Source organism: Lissotriton vulgaris, chromosome 1_1, assembly GCF_964263255.1.
Source record: "Lissotriton vulgaris chromosome 1_1, aLisVul1.2, whole genome shotgun sequence".
Classification (NCBI taxonomy): domain Eukaryota; kingdom Metazoa; phylum Chordata; class Amphibia; order Caudata; family Salamandridae; genus Lissotriton; species Lissotriton vulgaris.
In genome coordinates, this window is record NC_141685.1 from 950149748 (window position 1) to 950171531 (window position 21784).

Below are 21784 nucleotides of genomic sequence, written 5' to 3' on the forward strand. Positions count from 1 at the left end.
ACCCCAAAGATGTCAGGTTGTAAGTCAACCTTGTAGACAAGCTATCCTAGTGGTAGCATGGACTAAGCAGCCTTAAAGGCTTAACTTAAGAGGTCGTGTTAAGCGAGCTGTTTTACCACATACAATCCTGTAATCAAATGAAAGGACACCACACAAGTATATATTATAAAAATATATGTATTTATTTCTAAATTACTCCCCAGTACTCTTTATGAGGAAAGGGGCACAAGCGTTAAATCAAAAGCACTGTTACACATATAAAGTTGCACGTTTATGGATGAGGGCGGGTGGCCACTCAGACCATATATCAAAAAAGTGGTATAAGTAACACTTTACGAACAATGGTTAGGCCTAGGGCCTAGAGATTCGCTGGGAGCAGTCAGGACAAGCAATGAAGAAGTCGGGAGTAGCCCACAGGAGACGGGTGCAGCACGGAAAGTGCAGCGCGCACCAATGCACTGTCAATGGTGCGTAAAAGTCAATTAAAGTGAATAAAAAGATACTTCCGCTGAACCTAGGAACACAAAACTTTAGACACAGACCCTAGAGGTGTGTACCAGTGTAAAGACACCGGCGTTGCAAAGTTACCTCACCCACAGGCCGTGGGTGCACAGGGTCGAAGTGGCGTCGGGTTCTGTCACGCAGGTTCTGGGTGCTTGGAGCTGTTGCAGCTGCAGGCGCTGTGAAGCAGAAGTGTCCGGTGCGATCCAAGGGTGGATCGATGTAGAAAAGTACCTGAAAGCAGAGGGGACAGAGTCTGGGTCACTCAGCAGTGACCAGGGTGGAACCAGGACGGAACCAGGCAATGTCGGGCGCAATCAGGCGGTTGTCGATAGGCTTCTCTCCGCTGTCACGTGGGCTCTGGGGCATCTGCGACGTCCAGGAGCAGGTCACGATCTGTCCCACGTAGGCTCTCGCCGTCAGCACCGTCGGCTTGAAGATTGTAGCAAACAGCACTTGGCAAAAGCAATCCACGCGGAACCGGGAGATTGCTTATCACTCGAACCAGGAGGGTCAGAGTGGGTGCTCCTTTTCACAGGAGCTGGTGCAGATCTGGAGCAACCAGAAAAGCAAGTCGGATTTCAAAGTTCGTCGGCACAGGGGCCACAAGCCAGCTGGCAAGTGACCGGGCCAACGCGTCGAGCGCACACAAGCAGAAGGGCCCCACGCAGCACTCAGCGAGTGTGGAGGGGTGAGCTTTGGTGCAAGTGGAGCTCGGGGCTGGGGCTTCTCAAACCCCGGTGTACAGCTTCGAGGGTCACTCGTGGGCCGCACGGTCAGCGTCTCGTGGCCTTTTCAAGATGGCGTGCCCCACGCTTCCGGTCGCCTCCACGGGTCTCAGCTCTGCAGGGACTGTGGATCGGGCAGGTAGAAGGCAGGCAAGCTTGATCTCGTCGATCTCTGTCGCTCGAGTTCCGGCGGGAACTGCAACAAAGCAAGGGTCGAGGGCTGGATGGTGCCTGTTTGCACAGGGTGGTCACTCCTTGACCACAAGGGAGATTCTTCAGTCTTCTCACGTCGTGTAGAAAGTCGAAGGGTCCAGATTTTGTTTCTTATGTTTCTTCAGGATGATCTGAGGTCCGTTGGGACTGCTCCCCCTCTTATTCGAATCTAGGGGGTTGGACATCCTGCTAGGTCCCCTCCTATGGGTGGGACCCAGGAAGGGGGTGGTTACACCCCTCTCCTTTGATCCTGGCCGCGCTGGGACAGGGGCTGGGAGGCCCCAGAACCGGTTTGGCCGGATCCTGCAAGGGGCAGCCTTGTGCTCCCCAGGCAGTGTCTGGTTTCATTGAAACCTCCCTACTCCAATCCACTATCTCCTGTCTGGGGTGGTTTGACACCGCCCTGTGACAGGAAACTCTTTGTCCAGGCCTCCTCTGCCGGGTTTCGGTCAGCAGCAGGAGGTCAGACCCGTGTCTGTGGCAGGGGCATCCATTTTGTGGATCTGAGGCTCATTTTAAATCAACCGCGTTTCAGTAAAGTAACATGTCTTCTCCCTCTAGAAGGGTGGAATGCTATCCCCGTCGCCAGAACTGGCGAGGGGATAGTATTCCAATTCGTATGACACCTTACACGACATGTTTTGATAAAGCCAAACCAAAGTTGCTATATAACCGCGAGGATTATAATGCGCTTAAGAGTATATGGTATGGCATTATCCCGGATCAGCTTAGGGAGTTGTTCCCGACAGCTGCAGACAGGCTCAGCTCATGCCAGAGCACCATCTCACATAAAACCACGCACTCTGCCTCCAGGATTGATGAGGCCTTCCATAGGAGTGGCTTACAGGCTATATATGTGTCCAGATATAGGTCTAGATATAGGTATACTATATCTAAGCAAGGGGTGATTACACCCACTTGCCCCAGCTGAGTGTTCAGCCAGTTGTGTCAATTTAAGAACCAGCCAGGGGTGGCAAAAGCTATGCTTCAGCCCCTGGTAGGCCTTGGTGGCACCTATGCCCTGGGCACCTATAGTGCATGGTACAGGGGCTGACAAGGAGTCCATTTCCAATTGTGGTATGTACCTATAGCACATGTATTATGAATTTAGAGAGAGAACAGCAGGCTGGGGGTCTGATTAGCAGGCCCACAGCCTCAGTAAGTCGAAAACCAGTGAAGCAAAAAGCAAAAATTGGGGTGACCATAGGATAGCAGACCCTACTCTCCTACACCTTTTGACAGCTAACTGTCCACTGAACCTTTTTGGGCATCTTCTTGGATGTCAAGTCATTCAATGGTGTCACAATGGACCCATAGTTCTTTACAAATTTTCTGTAATACCCAGTCAGGCCAAAGAAGGCTCTGACTTGTGTCTGGGTAGTTGGAGGAGTCCAGTCCTGTATGGTCTGGATCTTGCTCTCCAGTGGTTGAACTTGACCCCCACCTACTAGGTGGCCCAAGTACACAACCTTGCTCTGCCCTATCTGGCACTTAGTAGCCTTGATAGTCAGGCCTGCCTTTTGCAGGGCCTCCAGAACCTTCTTCAGGTGGATCAGGTGATCCTCCCAGGTGGAGCTAAAGACAGCAATATCATCTAGATATGCTGCACAAAAGTCATCCAGCCCAGCAAGGACTTGGTTCACCAACCTTTGGAAAGTGGCAGGTGCATTCTTCAAACCAAAGGGCATTACCACAAACTGATAATGTCCACTAGGGGTAGAGAATGCTGTTTTGGCTTTTGACTCTTCAGCTAGTCTGATTTGCCAGTAGCCAGCTGTCAAATCAAATGTGCTCAGAAACTTGGCAGAAGCCAATTTATCAATGAGCTCATCTGCTCTTGGAATGGGATGAGCATCTGTCCTAGTGACAGCATTGAGACCTCTGTAGTCCACACAAAACCTCATTTCTCTCTTCCCATCTTTGGTATGAGGTTTTGGCACAAGGACCACTGGGCTAGCCCATGGGCTCTCTGATGGCTCAATCACTCCAAGCTCCAACATCTTTTGCACCTCAGCCTTTATACAATCCCTGACATGGTCAGGTTGCCTGTAGATCTTATTCTTCACAGGCAGATTGTCACCAGTATCCACCTCATGGGTGCACCAGTTAGTCTGACTGGGTGTGAGTGAAAACAAGTGTCTGTGGGCCTGCAACACCTGTCTGCAGTCCACCTGTTGCTGCTCAGTGAGGCTGCCTGCCAAGGCTACTCCATCAACTGAACCATCATCAGGGTTCTGGGAAAGCAGGTCTGGGAGAGGGTCACTCTCTTCCTCCTGTTCCCCATCTGTGGCCATGAGGAGACTCATGTCCTCCCTGTCAACAAATGCTTTCAAACGATTGACATGGAGCACCCTGTGGGGGCTCCTAGGGGTGCCAAAGTCAACCAGGTAGGTGACTTCTCCCTTCTTTTCAATGATAGGGTAGGGTCCAGTCCATTGGTCCTGGAGAGCTGCTGGCCCCACTGGGTCCAACACCCACACCTTCTGCCCTGGCTGGTACTCAACCAGAACAGCCTTTTGGTCATGCCAGGCTTTCTGTAATTCCTGACTTGCCTCAAGGTTTTTGGATGCTCTCTCCATGTATTCAGCCATCCTGGAGCGGAGACCAAGTACATAGTCCACAATGTCTAGTTTAGGCTTTTTGAGAGGTAACTCCCATCCTTCCTTCACCAAACTCAATGGACCTCTTACAGGGTGGCCAAACAAAAGTTCAAAAGGGCTGTAGCCAACCCCCTTCTGTGGGACCTCTCTGTAAGCAAAGAGCAAGCAGGGTAAAAGGATGTCCCATTTCCGCCTAAGCTTCTCTGGTAAACCTTTTATCATTCCCTTTAGGGTCTTGTTGAACCTTTCCACAAGCCCATTGCACTGTGGATGGTACGGTGTGGTAAACTTATAGTTTACTCCACACTCTTTCCACATTGCTTTTAAGTATCCAGACATGAAGTTGGTACCTCTGTCTGAAAGAACCTCCTTTGGAAAGCCCACTCTTGAGAAAACTGCAATGAGGGCTTTTGCCACCACAGGAGCTGTGGTGGTCCTCAGGGGAATTGCTTCTGGGTACCTGGTGGCATGATCCACTACCACCAGTATAAATCTGTGCCCAGATGCTGTTTGAGGATCCATGGGACCCACAATGTCTATTCCAACTCTTTCAAAGGGTACCCCCACCACAGGTAGTGGTATCAGGGGGGCCTTTGTTGTGCCACCTGACTTACCACTGGCTTGGCAAGTGACACAGGAGCGACAAAACTCCTTGACATTTTCTGACATGTGAGGCCAGTGAAAGTGTGGAACAAGCCTGTCCCAAGTCTTATTCTGGCCTAAGTGTCCTGCAAGGGGAATATCATGGGCCAAGGTAAGAAGGAAGCCCCTAAACTTCAAAGGTATAACCAACCTCCTGGTTGTGCCAGGCTTGGGGTCTCTAGCCTCTGAATAAAGGAGTCCTTCATCCCAATACACTTTATGGGTACCTTGAGCATTCCCTGCAGCCTCAGCAGCAGCTTGCTGTCTGAGGGGTTCAAGTGAAGGGCAATCTAATTGGGCCTGCCCCAGGTCTGCCCTTGAGGGTCCCCCTGTCCCCAGAAACTCAACCTGATCAGGTTCAAGCTCCTCTGAGACAGTCTCCTCTTGGACTGCAGAATCAGTTTCCTGTGAAACCTGATCCTCAACCTGGGGCAAGTGGGAAGGCACAGCCTTAACCCTCTTGCTCCTTCTCTTGGGTTGTGGTTGGTCTATTGTTTCAAGATCCACCACTGGTTCAGGAAGGCACTTCTTAGCCTGAGACCTTGTCACTGCAAGGACATGAGCTGAAATCCCTAGCATTTCTGCATGAGTCCTGTACTCCACTTCTGACCAAACTGAGCTTTCAAGATCATTGCCTAACAGACAGTCTACTGGGAGGTCTGCACTCACAACAACTTTCTTTAGGCCATCTACCCCTCCCCAGGAGAAGTTCACAACAGCCACACTATGGGAAGTAGTGGAGTTGCTTGCATTGGTCACTAGGTAACTTTCACCTAGTACAATTTGTCCAGGGTCCACAAAGCCAGGTGCCACCATTGTGACACTGGCACAAGTGTCCCTGTAGGCCTGAGCCAGTTTCTCATTAATTAAGGGAGTCTGCCTATATTTGCCCAGGTTACTGGGGCTTACTGCAGTGGGCAATGATATGTCCACATCATATAGGAGAACTGCCTGTGTGGGGATTCTGACTAGGCCAGATTCCACCTCAGTACCCAGGGTCAACCCTACTAAACCCTTTGGCTGTGTACCACCACTGCTGACTGTACTAGGGGGTGCAGTTGCTTTAGGAGCTGCAGTGGTGGGGACTGGATTTTTCTTAGTGCATTCACTGCCCCAGTGTGAAACTGATTTGCAGGTATTACACCAAGGTTTCTTTGGGCCATCATTCTTCTTTTTCTTGTTTCCATTTTGGGAACCCCCCTCCTTATTGCTAGTTTGGGGGCCTGAAGACTTCTGGTCCTTTTCTTTATCTTTCTGATTCCCACCCTTCTGGTCTGTTTTCTTCTGGTCACCTTGGTTCTGGTTTTTCTGCTTAATCCTTGTTCTGACCCATTTGTCTGCCTTCTTTCCCAATTCTTGGGGAGAGGTCAAATCAGAGTCAACAAGGTATTGATGCAACAGCTGGTTCTGACAGTTATTAAGGATCTGTTCTCTCATCATAAGATTGTACAATCCTGTATAGTCTGAAACTTTACTTCCCTGCAGCCAACCCTCCAGAGCCTTAGTGGCACAATCTACAAAATCAGTCCAGTCCTGAGTCTGTGCTTTTTGGGTGTCTCTGAACAACAACCTGTATTGCTCAGTGGTTAGGCCAAACCCTTCAATAAGAGCACTCTTCAGAACAGAGTAGTTTTTGGCATCCTCAGGTCTAACAGTGAGGAGCCTGTCCCTCCCTTTCTCAGAAAAGGAGTACCATAAAATTGCTGCCCACTGATCCTCAGGGACCTGCTGTACCATGCAGGCCCTCTCAAGAGCAGTCATCCATTTGTGGATATCATCCCCTTCCTTGTAGGGGGGCACAATTTTTGTCAGGTTTCTATTGTCATAGGCCCTGTCTTTTTCTTTAGGAACTTTGCTGCCACCAGTGGCATCTAAGCCACTTATTTTCTGTTCCCTAGCCAAGGTAAGTTTAGCTTGAGCTAAGGTCAGTTTAGCTTGAGCCAGAGCTACCTCCTCCCTCTCTATCTGGAGTTGGACAGCCCTCATCCTGGCCCTATGCTCTTTTCTCTGGGAGGAAGTCATTCCTCTTTGAGATTCTCTTGAGGCACTAGAAAGGTGAGAGTCCCTTGACAGAGATCTCTCCCTTCTATTACCTGGGAGAATTTGGTTATGAGATCTGGAGTGGTGCTGGCCCCCTCCATTCCCATGTAGGTCCAAGTTGGCCTGGTTAAGCCTGGCAACCTGTACCTGGTTTCCCCCCTGATCCTGATCTTCAGGCTCATCTATATCAGAGCCTTCTTCTGGGTCTTCCTCTTCCTCCTCTATTCCTTCTTGAAGATCCTCATTCTCAGGGGAGTTTATCCCTTCCTCTGTTTCTAAGGGAGTCTGACTCACCTTGTCTAGGTCATCCTTTTCTAGGAGAGCTACTAGGGAAGGAATGGTAGGGCCTCTGCCCTTTTTTAGCCCCCTGGCTGTGCACAAGGCACTCAGGTCTTTGTGGCTAAGGTTGTCATATCTGGATGTTGTCCCTATAGGATCAACTATTACAGGAGCAGAGCCTGAGGCTCTATCTGTATCAGACATGACTGCTAGTGAGGTGTAAGTGGTGCACTTACCTACACTAAGTGGTTTCCTACTGTACCTTGCTAGTGAGTTGTAGTCAGGGTGTGCTAATCCCTTTAATCTACAACTACTAAGTTCAGTAGAACTTAATATGCTAAGCTTTTGATTTATATGTACCTATAGGTACTTGATGTGATCTTTCAATTTGATAAAGATTGCAATGGTAAAACAAACAGCAAGCTCAAATCCGCACCGCTGCACACCAATGTGAGAAGTTGGCCTGATATGTAGTGTTTCCAATTCTGGAACCACTGGGTATCAGTCCAAACAAACCCCAAAGATGTCAGGTTGTAAGTCAACCTTGTAGACAAGCTATCCTAGTGGTAGCATGGACTAAGCAGCCTTAAAGGCTTAACTTAAGAGGTCGTGTTAAGCGAGCTGTTTTACCACATACAATCCTGTAATCAAATGAAAGGACACCACACAAGTATATATTATAAAAATATATGTATTTATTACTAAATTACTCCCCAGTACTCTTTATGAGGAAAGGGGCACAAGCGTTAAATCAAAAGCACTGTTACACATATAAAGTTGCACGTTTATGGATGAGGGCGGGTGGCCACTCAGACCATATATCAAAAAAGTGGTATAAGTAACACTTTACGAACAATGGTTAGGCCTAGGGCCTAGAGATTCGCTGGGAGCAGTCAGGACAAGCACTGAAGAAGTCGGGAGTAGCCCACAGGAGACGGGTGCAGCACGGAAAGTGCAGCGCGCACCAATGCACTGTCAATGGTGCGTAAAAGTCAATTAAAGTGAATAAAAAGATACTTCCGCTGAACCTAGGAACACAAAACTTTAGACACAGACCCTAGAGGTGTGTACCAGTGTAAAGACACCGGCGTTGCAAAGTTACCTCACCCACAGGCCGTGGGTGCACAGGGTCGAAGTGGCGTCGGGTTCTGTCACGCAGGTTCTGGGTGCTTGGAGCTGTTGCAGCTGCAGGCGCTGTGAAGCAGAAGTGTCCGGTACGATCCAAGGGTGGATCGATGTAGAAAAGTACCTGAAAGCAGAGGGGACAGAGTCTGGGTCACTCAGCAGTGACCAGGGTGGAACCAGGACGGAACCAGGCAATGTCGGGCGCAATCAGGCGGTTGTCGATAGGCTTCTCTCCGCTGTCACGTGGGCTCTGGGGCATCTGCGACGTCCAGGAGCAGGTCACGATCTGTCCCACGTAGGCTCTCGCCGTCAGCACCGTCGGCTTGAAGATTGTAGCAAACAGCACTTGGCAAAAGCAATCCACGCGGAACCGGGAGATTGCTTATCACTCGAACCAGGAGGGTCAGAGTGGGTGCTCCTTTTCACAGGAGCTGGTGCAGATCTGGAGCAACCAGAAAAGCAAGTCGGATTTCAAAGTTCGTCGGCACAGGGGCCACAAGCCAGCTGGCAAGTGACCGGGCCAACGCGTCGAGCGCACACAAGCAGAAGGGCCCCACGCAGCACTCAGCGAGTGTGGAGGGGTGAGCTTTGGTGCAAGTGGAGCTCGGGGCTGGGGCTTCTCAAACCCCGGTGTACAGCTTCGAGGGTCACTCGTGGGCCGCACGGTCAGCGTCTCGTGGCCTTTTCAAGATGGCGTGCCCCACGCTTCCAGTCGCCTCCACGGGTCTCAGCTCTGCAGGGACTGTGGATCGGGCAGGTAGAAGGCAGGCAAGCTTGATCTCGTCAATCTCTGTCGCTCGAGTTCCGGCGGGAACTGCAACAAAGCAAGGGTCAAGGGCTGGATGGTGCCTGTTTGCACAGGGTGGTCACTCCTTGACCACAAGGGAGATTCTTCAGTCTTCTCACGTCGTGTAGAAAGTCGAAGGGTCCAGATTTCGTTTCTTATGTTTCTTCAGGATGATCTGATCTCCGTTGGGACTGCTCCCCCTCTTATTCGAATCTAGGGGGTTGGACATCCTGCTAGGTCCCCTCCTATGGGTGGGACCCAGGAAGGGGGTGGTTACACCCCTCTCCTTTGATCCTGGCCGCGCTGGGACAGGGGCTGGGAGGCCCCAGAACCGGTTTGGCCGGATCCTGCAAGGGGCAGCCTTGTGCTCCCCAGGCAGTGTCTGGTTTCATTGAAACCTCCCTACTCCAATCCACTATCTCCTGTCTGGGGTGGTTTGACACCGCCCTGTGACAGGAAACTCTTTGTCCAGGCCTCCTCTGCCGGGTTTCGGTCAGCAGCAGGAGGTCAGACCCGTGTCTGTGGCAGGGGCATCCATTTTGTGGATCTGAGGCTCATTTTAAATCAACCGCGTTTCAGTAAAGTAACATGTCTTCTCCCTCTAGAAGGGTGGAATGCTATCCCCGTCGCCAGAACTGGCGAGGGGATAGTATTCCAATTCGTATGACACCTTACACGACATGTTTTGATAAAGCCAAACCAAAGTTGCTATATAACCGCGAGGATTATAATGCGCTTAAGAGTATATGGTATGGCATTATCCCGGATCAGCTTAGGGAGTTGTTCCCGACAGCTGCAGACAGGCTCAGCTCATGCCAGAGCACCATCTCACATAAAACCACGCACTCTGCCTCCAGGATTGATGAGGCCTTCCATAGGAGTGGCTTACAGGCTATATATGTGTCCAGATATAGGTTTAGATATAGGTATACTATATCTAAGCAAGGGGTGATTACACCCACTTGCCCCAGCTGAGTGTTCAGCCAGTTGTGTCAATTTAAGAACCAGCCAGGGGTGGCAAAAGCTATGCTTCAGCCCCTGGTAGGCCTTGGTGGCACCTATGCCCTGGGCACCTATAGTGCATGGTACAGGGGCTGACAAGGAGTCCATTTCCAATTGTGGTATGTACCTATAGCACATGTATTACAAATTTAGAGAGAGAACAGCAGGCTGGGGGTCTGATTAGCAGGCCCACAGCCTCAGTAAGTCGAAAACCAGTGAAGCAAAAAGCAAAAATTGGGGTGACCATAGGATAGCAGACCCTACTCTCCTACAGAGGAGGTTTCTGGCCCATGCATGAGAGAGAGAGCGGGGGTGCACGCAGCAAAAAAAAAAACGCTCACGAACAGCGCAGATGGGAGGAGGTTTCTGGCCCATGCATGAGAGAGAGAGCGGGGGTGACCAGTGCGTGAGGGAGATGCTTGCGAGGGTGGGGAGCCATGCTGAGGATCGGCGGCGTGCAGAGAGTAGGTCTGGTCAAGGCATCTAAAATGGCTGCCGTGCTCAACAAAAGTGTGGCATTGCAAAAAAGGCAAGATGGCGCAAACAATGTTTATCAATAAACAATTATTTTTAACAAAATATTAACTCGCAGTGACAAAATGGCGGTCAACAGTTCCTGATTTCCATCGAATCGAACGTTAACAGACGTCACGCAGCAAAACAAAAAAAAAAAGCTCACGCACAGCCGCTGGAAGACATGTATCAACATATATGATCCTCCTCAGCCACCCTCAGAAAACATAAGGGGGCAGGATACATCTCCCGTACCCTCTTATACCTAGTAATTTAATTAAATCGAAACACAAAATGGCGAATTCCCGTTTCGCTACCAGTTTGCGGCCCGGTTCGCGAACCGAGAAGCGCTTCTACCGCGAAAAATCAAATTTTAATTATTTGCCCCACGGGACCCTTTAATAACCCCAACATCATTCCTAGGGGGTCAAGAGGAGTCTACCTTGCCCCCTTTCATTAAATTCCCCCTTCGTTTTTCTCCTCCTCTTGTCTCTCGATCCTACCGAGAGACAAGATGGCGGCCGCACCGGACTGTTTAGAATGTTGACAGACACCGGAGAGCCAATCAGCTTCGCTACGCAAAGCTCCGTAACGCGAAAAGTACGCGATCTGGTGCGCTATCTAGGACGCTGTCACAGATATATCTGTTTTTTTAAACGTTAATTTCTCAAAATCCACTGGAGCACATATATTGAGACCCAGCAAAGGCACATCGGGCTAACAGTCCCTACAATTTTGCCAAGTTTCGTGTAAATCCATTCAGCCGTTCGAGCTAAAAGTGAGGCCAAAGGCCCTATGGAAAAATGAATGGGAAAAACGCGTTTTGGGACCCCCCTTTTTTCTCGGCCCCCCCTTGACGGAACCCCCCCCAAATTTTCAGGGGCTGCTCAGAAACAAAATGTGCCATTTTCCTGAAAATTTCAGCCGATTCCGTCCACAAACGTCAAAGTTATTAGACATAGAATTTTCAAAAGTTCCATAGAGAAAAAATCCTAACTATATATACCTACTGGCGACCGCCTGTAGGTAATATATATATATATATATATATATATATATATATATATATATACACACACACACACACACACATATGGATAGATAGATAGATAGATAGATAGATAGATAGATAGATAGATAGATAGATAGATAGATAGATAGATAGATAGACACACACTTATCTTGTATTTAGCTTACCATTTCATTGTAAAGGCATATGAGTGGTAAGGGCATTGCAACTGATGCGTGGTAAAGGCATTATGTTGTAATGCCTGCGTGGTAAAGGCTGTTTCCCGACCACGTGCCTTAGAATGCTCCTCTACTTCTTGTTTTACAGATTTTCTGGTGGAGAGGGACAACACGTACTGTGTGTGCGAGACACCTTGCAACATGACGCGGTATGGGAAGGAGCTGTCGATGGTGAAGATCCCTAGCAAGGCCTCCGCCAAGTACCTGGCCAAAAAATACAACAAGTCCGAACAGTATATTGCGTAAGTGTGGCTCTTAGAAGCTGTCTAGTTTCTTCTGCATGGTGGATGGACATCCAGCCTCTCTGTTCATGGACCTTCACATCCTTACTTGCAGGATTCAATATTTTATTAACTTATACAGTTTTGTATAGCGCGGGCCAGGCCAAGAATGGCGTCAAAGCTCTGACCAAGAGAAGTCGCGCTGTGCTTAGAAGTATAGAATGTGCAGCCAATACTTAGGTCTAATCCCAAGTTCAGCAGCCATTTTTAAACTTCACATTGAGGTAAAAGCTAAGAAGGGCGTAGTAGATCAGACATATGTAGCTCAGAGCACGCCAGCCTTTAAGCCATAAATCTAAACCAAAGGTATTATTTATGCGTGTGAGAGAAGATCGCTGGAGAAGTTCACAGGGATGAGACAGAGAATGAAGGATGGCTGAGTGATAGTTGCGCTGAGACGTGGTAAAGTCAAAATCTAAATCTGTTAAGCTCCAAGGATAAGGTGATGGCCATCCACCAACCACCAAATATGGGTAATGTCAGGACAAACCCACATAAGTTACAATAAGCAAAATATATCCTGAGCTAAAAAAACAAGAAACAATAAAGTTCTTCAAATGAGTCTTGAGAAGTAAGTAGTCTTCATGTCTTCCTTTATTCAGATGTTAGTCTTCTTAAACAAACTAGCCGCCAACACGTGTTTTGTCTTGGTAATATAGACCATAGACTTCTTCAGGGCTAATGCTAGAGCCAATTGATCCCACAAGCACAGAAACACGCCGCGTTTTCGTGCTTGCTTAAGACAGGTTACTTCATATCCGTAGGTACTACGGGGGCGCGCTTGTAACTTTGGATATATACTGCCATTATAAAGATTGATTATCTCAGGAGTCTCCAGACTACAATTATTTCTACTTATTTCAGTTATTGACATTATAGATTGATTAAGATCAATTGACTCTAGCATTAGCCCTGAAGAAGGCTATGGTCTGTATTACCAAGACGAAACACGTGTTGGCGGCTAGTTTATTTAAGAAGACTAACATCTGAATAAAGGAAGACATGAAGACTACTTAATTCTCAAGACTCATTTGAAGAACTTTATTGTCTCTTGTTTTTTTAGCTCAGGATATATTTTGCTTAAAGTTCACAGGGATGGACGAGCTTGCAAATAACAAGCCTGCAAGGTGGTGCACAGGGTACAGGGAGAATGTATGTGCAAAGGTATAAACAACAAAGAAGGGTGTTGAAGGAGCCTAGGCGCAGCGCAAGGAACAGGCATGGTAAGCCCCTGAAAAGGTGACTGTAAAGCCATCTATGTAAGTGGAAGGGTGTATAAAGTATGGGTGGGGTGGGACGGGACAGATAAAAGCATGTAAGCCATAGCATAGGTTCCTTATGCAAGTCCACTGCACAACCGTCAAGAGCCCCAAAAGTGGCAGACCTCATCTACACGGATATGTAAGAATGTCATTAGCAAAAATATCGCCTGACAGAAGTTTTGTGTCCCAAATTTCATCTACAAAATATCACACCATTGGGTGTAGATTTCCTATTAATAACTCCAATGGGGCGATCATTTTGTGGAAAACATTTAGGACTCAATATTTCAGACGATATTTCGGTTATGGTATTTTTGTAAAATAGCATCAAATCATGTCATCTCTTGGCCCTTGAGTGGAAGGGGGATTATTGGAATCGAAAGAGGAGGCGTGACTTGTGTATTGATGTCAGATATGCACCTTCCACAAACCCTAGCATCAAATCATGTCATCTCTTGGCCCTTGAGCGGAAGGGGGATTATTGGAATCGAAAGAGGAGGCGTGACTTGTGTATTGATGTCAGATATGCACCTTCCACAAACCCTATAATCTGCTGACAAATCTGAAGGTTTCATGAAAGACAGAGGTGTGTTCCGGCAAAACCTAAAATTGGTGCAATCTATGTTTGCGCCAATTTCAGATTAGGAACTCACTGTAAAATACGCTTGATCTGGAATCCCCAGTGCAGATTCTTCCACGTTACCAGGAGGTATTTTGATAGGGGAAAAGCGTCCAGAAAGGGTGAAAAGATAAATCTTTACCAATTGGTAAAAACCGGAAGTGCATATTATTCCCCATTCAACCTTCAAAATTTAGAACCAGGAGCAAAGACTGTGCATTAACCAACAAACAAGTCTTAAATGAGGCGACTAGTCATAAAATCTCGTTATATCTTCAGTTTAAACTAGAACAAACCACCTAGACCAATCTGATAAACTCTATGGGCAGTTGCACCGGATGTGAGGGCCTAACAGAGCTTCTAGGGGTAAACGGAGAGAGAGCCCATGAGTGAATGAGTTGGAGAAGTTGGTGTTTGTGTCTGTGGTTGTGCAGCCAAAGGAAGCACGTATGTGAAGACGACTTAAGTAAGAACGCACTTATGGGTGTTTTGTCTTCTTCTCTTTCCTGGCCTCTCCCACAGTGAGAACATCCTGGTTCTGGATATTTTCTTCGAAGCCCTGAACTATGAGACAATCGAGCAGAAGAAGGCCTATGAGGTAGCGGGGCTTCTGGGTAAGTGAATTGCTGTCGACAATTGGTTCCCACCTAGTATTAACCGAGGGTTGAGCTTGGACAGTGTACATAGGAGTCAATGAAGGTGTTTCATAATAAAAGACAATATAAATGTTCCAGTGTAAGAGTCTCAAAAGGCGCGTAGCATGGAGCCCATGGAGACGCTTCCAAGCAATGGAAAACTGAAACACTGCATCGGGAGCTTCTCGAGGGGGACACAGTGCCATAAAGTGTGCCAACATGCTTCATAATACAAGACACTACAAAAACAGCATTAGTGGCTCCAGAGATTCTATATCGAAGAGGTCAAGTGAGGTCACATTAACATGGTACACCAGCACAGATCGCCAATACTGCATTATGGGTGAATCAGAAACTCTGAACCCCTGGTGCTCAAGACAGTTATTGCATTCTAGAGTGGATGCCCCAGAAGAACATTGTGTTGGAGGTTAGGTCTCCAGACAACATTTCTTTACCGGTTAGAAGCTCCAGAAAATATGAACCTGTAGGTCAGTGCGCCAGAAAATTCAATTATTGGATATGTGCCCCAGAAACACAGCATCGTAGGTTAGGTGATCGAGAAAATATTGGATTTTACCTTCGGTGCCGTAGAAAATATTGCATTGTTGGTTAACAACCCACTGATGGTTGTGTGCTCCAGAAAATTGTATTTTAGGTTGAGTGCCTCTGGAAACATCACATAGGTTGGTGCTCCAGAACACACTGGAGCGATGGCTAGGTGCCCCAATAAAGCACTGCATTGTAGGTTGCTGTTCTAGAAAACGTTATCTTTGTTATGTTAGTTTCCCCAGGAAACATCCCATTAAAGGCTGGTAGCCAGATACAAATATTGCATTAGATAAAACATTGCATCGAAAGTCAGGTGTCCTATAAAGTCCTTGCATTATAGAAAGCATGGCAAGGTGGCTGCTCCAGCAGTGTCTCCTCATTGGCCCCTGGGCCTCTCCATCAACCGGTTCTTTCCGGCCTGCTTTCCCCAGTTTGAGAAATTGACGCTTCCCATAGCAGGCAGCCCAGGCCCTCCTGATCTCCATTCTATGTGACAAGAAGAGCACTCCACTGAATTTGAATATACTAATTAGAAAATGCTAATGTGTTTTATTAGCATATGCAATTAAATTTGCTTTTAATCGTCTTGGATGGTGGTGATGTTTTCCCTCGACCCACAGTTGCTCTCTGATCATTTGCAGGGTGTTCTAAGGCCTGGAGCAGAGTGGGACTGATTGGGGTGGGACTGCTCGGATGACTCACACCCTATTTGTAGGAGGGAGGGATGGAAGAGCAGAGGGTGCCAGAGAGGGGTCAACAGCCTGATTCTCATGCATCTGATACTCTTGCTTAGCTCAGCTAGTTGGCAATGTTCCCATATTCTCCAGCAACCCCCCCCCCCCCATCACCAACCCTTTTCCAGATCTAGCTTCCTCTGAGGCATGTAACCCATCCACGGTGATGCTGCCCATACCTATCTTTCCGCATTATAGGCACGGGGTAGCTTGGTGAATCTGTGATAAGAGCTCTGATATAAGAGGGGTGTCATAGGTGAAACACAGATGCTCCCTGGGCTCACTCTTCATCGCTAGAGCATAGAGTGGCCAGTCAAGGCCAGAAAGTCGCCTCTGACTTGGAGCTTTCTCGTTCCAGTGACTGCACCAACGGCCTGCCTGCATCAGACACACACCTTGTCTAAGCCCCTACAGAAAAATTGCATTTCAAAACATTGTTAGTATATGTATACTTTTGTTCATAAACAATTCATTTTTGAACGTATGCCTCACTCTTTAAATTGTTTTTTAATCAAATACAGAAAAATATTTTTTTTAAACTGAACATAATTAAATAAGCCCTCAATCACCATCCACCAATTACTCAAAACACCTATCGAGTCCCATCCGATTAAAAACAAGCCTTCTAAATAGACCCAAAGTCCAAGTGTCAAGGAGACATAACATATTATTTCCTCCTTTTATGGACAAGAGCATTGAGCAAGTCAAACAACGTCAACGTAAAATTCGATAGCTAGGCTCCACATTTCCCTACCACCTTCATCAGGACCAAAGAGAATTTAAATTGGGATAGTATATTGACAGCTCGTCAGTCTTTTAAACAGAATTGTATGAGGATCAATAATCCTATTACTTTTTAAGGAGAGAGGAACAATACCCATATTTTCATCTTACTCTAATCTACTTGAAACAAAGATAGAAAGATGTAGATCCCAGATCTCCAAAATCTGTCTTCAATGCAGACTTTCATAGGCTCCAAATAAGAAAATTTAAAAATTAGGTGGTCAGTCCAGACTGGTCATAGGAGCCGTACCTGTCGACAAGAAAAGGTAAGGATATGCACCTATCCTGGGAGAAAGACAAAAAACACAGTCGTCACATGGATCTGTCCCGGACCAAATGCCAGTCTGACCACCATTTTGTAGAGGGTAGGGGGACTTTTTGTTCTAATATGGAGGCCAGAATACAATGCAGAGAAATAACTGAAAGCTTTTAAATGATAAATCCCCAGCGGCAGTTCTCCGGCCGAGCTGGGGTGAGTGTGCACTGTGTAAAAATGCATTCTAAAGCACAGTGTTAGTAGGGGGCCCATGCTCTCACCAAGGAGTACAGGGGTTCCACTCGACCTGCAGTTTACTGGCATGGGTGGTGTTTCCATGCCACGACAGGTATACAAATTCTGTAAACCATTAAAACTCGTATGGGAAATGTGCAAAAAAGAATTTGAAATCTCTAAATTCCTAAATAGTTTTTAAAGGAAACAGAGGCTGTATGTAAAAACAATATTAAAGATGTTATCAAAGTTATTATTCAGTTACCACAACAAGGATTTCGAGAACCGTAAAACACATACAAATGTTCTCTCCTAAAAGTGGAAACTCCCAAGGTGTAGTAAGGGTGCCATGAACACTAATGCAACAAGCATTTACAATGCAATGGTTTTGCCTTTGTTAAAGTTAGAGCTATTGGCATTGCTCTTGACATTATTTTTATTTATGTTTTTTTTAACATAAATAAATGGCATTGTCATTTACAATGCCACTAGCTTTATCTCTCGCAAATGACACACACAAACACACAGAGTCCCCCCACACACACACCCACACAGAGCCCCCCACACACACAGCCACACAGAGCCCCCCACACACACAGCCACACAGAGCCTTCCACAGACACCCACACAGCACAAGCAGGCAACAGGGGCACACGGAGGCACAAGCAGGCAACAGGGGAACACGAAAGCACAAGCAGGCAACAGGGGCACACGGAGGCACAAGCAGGCGACAGGGGCACACGGAGGCACAAGCAGGCGACAGGGGCACACGGAGGCACAAGCAGGCGACAGGGGCACACGGAGGCACAAGCAGGCGACAGGGGCACACAGAGGCACAAGCAGGCGACAGGGGCATACGGAGGCACAAGCACTGCTATAGTTAATGTCACTACAGCTGCTTTGGTACACGTTGGCCCAGCTAATGCCCCAGTGCTCCCTGCCTATTATCTCAATACTTGTCATTAATCTGTTTTTTCACCAGTTCCACAGTTTTTGTCCCCAGTGTGTTTTTTATTGTCGCCGCACCCCATCAAGGCTCACTAGACTCATTATTGCCCTAGTTCTTGTGCTATTATTTCAAAAGCCCAGGCTATTTGCCCAGGGCGCCCCAGTGAACCTGGCAGGAAAGAGCTGGTGCCCTAGTACTCCTGTCAATGTGATAGTCCTACACTATTAACCACATCCCTCTCGTACACAGAGCAACAGTTACTGTTCCAAGTCTCACTGCTATTATGTAGATTCTGTGCTACTAACATGGTGTTCAATACATTAAAACAATCAACTATTTGTACCCCCGTGCACCTCTCACGTATTGCCAATGCTCATAATATCCACGTATGAACTACCTCCTATTACCCCCTAATAATCATAATACTCTCAACCCCAGTTATTGGACCAGCACCAATGCTTCTATGGCAAACGTTCTACTGCCGTCGTGGTCCTGCCGCTCTACCAGTTAGGTGTTTATTGGCCCAGTGCCCGTGCGACTGTCACAAAGTTATTTCCACAATGTATTTCCCCTGAGCCCGTTATCGCTCCAGTAGCATTGCTATCTCCCAAACTATCCTTGATGTCCTCATCGTCCCGCGTCCCCAGTACCTCCGTAGCTGCCCGTGGCTCCGGATTATTGCATAAGTGCCGCGGATCCACCCGGAGGTGCGGGCGCTGGGGGCCGAACCCCACTTCTTCGACCGCGGCTACGAGAAGGGGTTGGACTGGTACAGGTAAGAGAGGCTTCTAGGCGCTGCGGGTGGTGCGAGGGAGAGCATCTTCCAGGGACTGCAGGTGGTGGGGTGGGTGAGCGGGGGAGGAACGGGATGGTGCGGGTTAGAGAAGCTCGAGGCGTTGGTGATGACTGTGAGCAAGTGGGACTGGACTGGGCCAGGTAAGAGAAGCGAGGGGCTTCTAGGCGCTGTGGGTGGGATGCGACGCTGGAGAATGTCTTCCAGGGACTGCAGCGGATGGGTGAGCGGGAGAGGAACGGGATTTGTGCGGGTAAGATGAGCTCGAGGCGTTGGGGATGGACTGTCAGCAAGCGGGACTAGACTGGGACAGGTAAGCGAAGCGAGGGGCTTCTAGGCGCTGCGGCTGGGGTGGGGGCGCGGGTGAGTGTCTTTGCATGTACTACAGGTGGTGGGTGAGCGGGAGAGGAACGGGACTGGTGCGGGTAGGAGATCGAGCCGCTGGGGATGGACAGGACTCCTGGAAACACTCCACAAATACGATCCAAAGACAACTTCCTTGCACATGCGCACCCTAAGTGGTGCAGCGTGCTATCCACGTGGACAAGTGCTTCAGCGCCCCGCAGCGGGATGGAAGCGCTATCTTGAAATACAACACAACACCGAGGTTGAGGTTTATAAAGGACTTCACTTTTTCTTCATAAGTGGTCCTCGCCACTAGATGGCAGTGCTGCTACTGGTTTGGAAACCCCATTTTCTTTCACTTATCCATCTATAAATAAGGATATTCAATAACTTCGGAATGTGTGCAATTTAAAGTTAAGAAAACAATGACTGTTGGCTGCAAACTCCAACCCCGTTTATATCCGCTTTCTGACATAATTTAATGGCTGCCGGCTATTTTTATTGCTACCTCAACTTTTCTCAAACGTAAGGTAGTTTCTCTATTGCCTTGTTTCACTGACTCATTTTAATGTTATCTCTTCCACACGCTCTTCGAGAAAGTATACTTGTGTACAGATATGGGACTGTGTTGTGCCACTGACCGGTTCTGTTTCTATACGCATGTGAGACGCTGTACTTAATTAGCAACTAGACACGGAGAGCAGCGGTAGGGGGGCGGGAACGGGTCACAGGAAGGCGGGTGCCTGCTCAATGCCGGACCAGATTCGGGGGCGTTCCCGAGAACAGGCTTTCGGCTGAAGTAGCCAAAAGCCAAAAAATCTCGGGAACGCCCCCGAATCTGGTCCGAGATTGACGGACGGAGCCCTCTACCAATGGCTAGCCTCCATTTATGGAGCTAGCCAATGGGAGGAGGGGGCGTATACCCGACCCACACACACAACTCAAGAGGTTTTTTGGCGCATGCGCAAAGCGCATCGCCAGCCAAAACCTAAAAAACAGTTAAGCTCCCATCCAGACTAGATAAGTATTAAAATGAAGCCGTGATTAAGGTGCAGAGGTAGGGTAACCAGGCCTCCCGGATTTTTTGGGAGAGACAATTTTTTCGTGGTCTGCCCCGGCAAAATTTACTTAACTATGCTGGGGTGTGGTTTTGAAATAGTCGACAAATACCAAGGGGACATGAGACTTCATGTGTAGCCACACAGACCTGTTTAGTAGAACTCATAATGATGCCATATAAGTAACACAAGTGATCCCTACTGCAGAACAGTCACATTCTAAACATTGTTCCTTGTGTAAGAGGAGGAGGCGTGGCCTTAGTGAGCAGGGCTTGGTGCCAAGCACTGCTTGTAAGACACTTCTACTCCCCCACACAGACCCCTCCAAAATAAATAATAAATAAAAGCTATTCATTCTGCAACCGATTTCCTGGGGTGGTTTCACAGACCATAATGATCATCAGCTGTGTAGAGGTTCCAAACACGAGCTGGAAACCCCCTATATGCAGGGGTTTCTAGCCCACCTTTGAGGCACCACCTGAAACAACTGCCCACCGGGTGACCGGGTGAGGATTTCCAACATCGTGTGACGCGCGGTGGCGCCGTGTGTTGTGACAGGCCTCCTACTGTGTGAGAAAGTTGTGATTTTCTTTATATCCATTTTCTACCTTGATTCGACATGTTAAGTAATTCTGTGCTTGGCACTCCTCGCCGAACTGTAGCTGTACTTCTCTGTCTATAGTCTATGTTGGCTTTTTGATTTCTAAATCTGGTCATCCTCTACAATGGGACCCTGGTGGTGGCGCTGCACCAGTGTACTATGGACAGCTAGTGCCTGCTGAGCTCTCCTAGAAATCCTGATACCCCAAAACATGACAGAGTAAGGTAAGGTGTCCATTTATAGGCTGTAGGACACAACCACGCTTTCCTTTGCCACGCACGTGTTCCTCAAAGACGCGGGTGGAACAACGAATGCGTCTGAACCATGCATTCCATTTACAACGCAAGTCGTTACAATGGCTTGCCCTAGAGGGATGATGGACTTTGGAATAATTTACCATTCCAACTCCAGTCCCCGCAATGGTAGAGAAAGCGTTGGACTTTAAAGTCCAACGCTGCTTTACCTAACCAAGTCTTTGTAACAACTTGCTTTGTAAATGGAATGCGTGGTTCAGACGCATTCATTGTTCCGCCCGCGTTGCAAAGGTAACACGTTGTTCGGCGGTCGTGGCATTGGCTGTTTTTCCCATTTATAATGTCCCAGAGGGAAAGAGGTGTTAACTCTTTCCAGTCCAGAGCTACCATAGGAATACCTGACCACCGCCCTACTGGAGCACGCGCCCTGAAGCTCCCTATGTGGCAGCGCCTTCCAGTACAATTCTGGTTCACAAACACACACTAGTCAGACTTTAAGTAACACTGGCCAGGGCTTACAGTTAATCTCCCTGTTTTCTACTTTAATTCAGTAGAATTTAGCCAGGGAAATTGCCGAGTGATTCTGCACAAGGATCAAATGTCACCTTTTTACTTGCAGTTGTAGGTCAGAATATCATGTACAAAAATATTGTCCAACACTAACTTCCTAAAAATCATTTACAAAACATCCCTTTGGGTGTACTTTTTCTGTAATTAATTCCAATGGGGCAATATTTTTGTAGATTATATTAA

General features: G+C 47.8%; 1 protein-coding gene across 2 annotated transcripts in view; it reads left to right on the forward strand.

The window, feature by feature from the left end:
* The window catches only part of ASIC1 (acid sensing ion channel subunit 1), a 547380-nt gene that overhangs the window by 510858 nt on the left and 14738 nt on the right, over positions 1-21784 (forward strand). For both annotated transcript variants that reach the window (XM_086959338.1, XM_086959330.1), the window contains 2 exons: positions 11767-11920; positions 14363-14454. In XM_086959338.1, coding sequence (XP_086815464.1) covers positions 11767-11920; positions 14363-14454 — 246 coding nt within the window. The remainder of the gene's footprint in view (positions 1-11766; positions 11921-14362; positions 14455-21784) is intronic.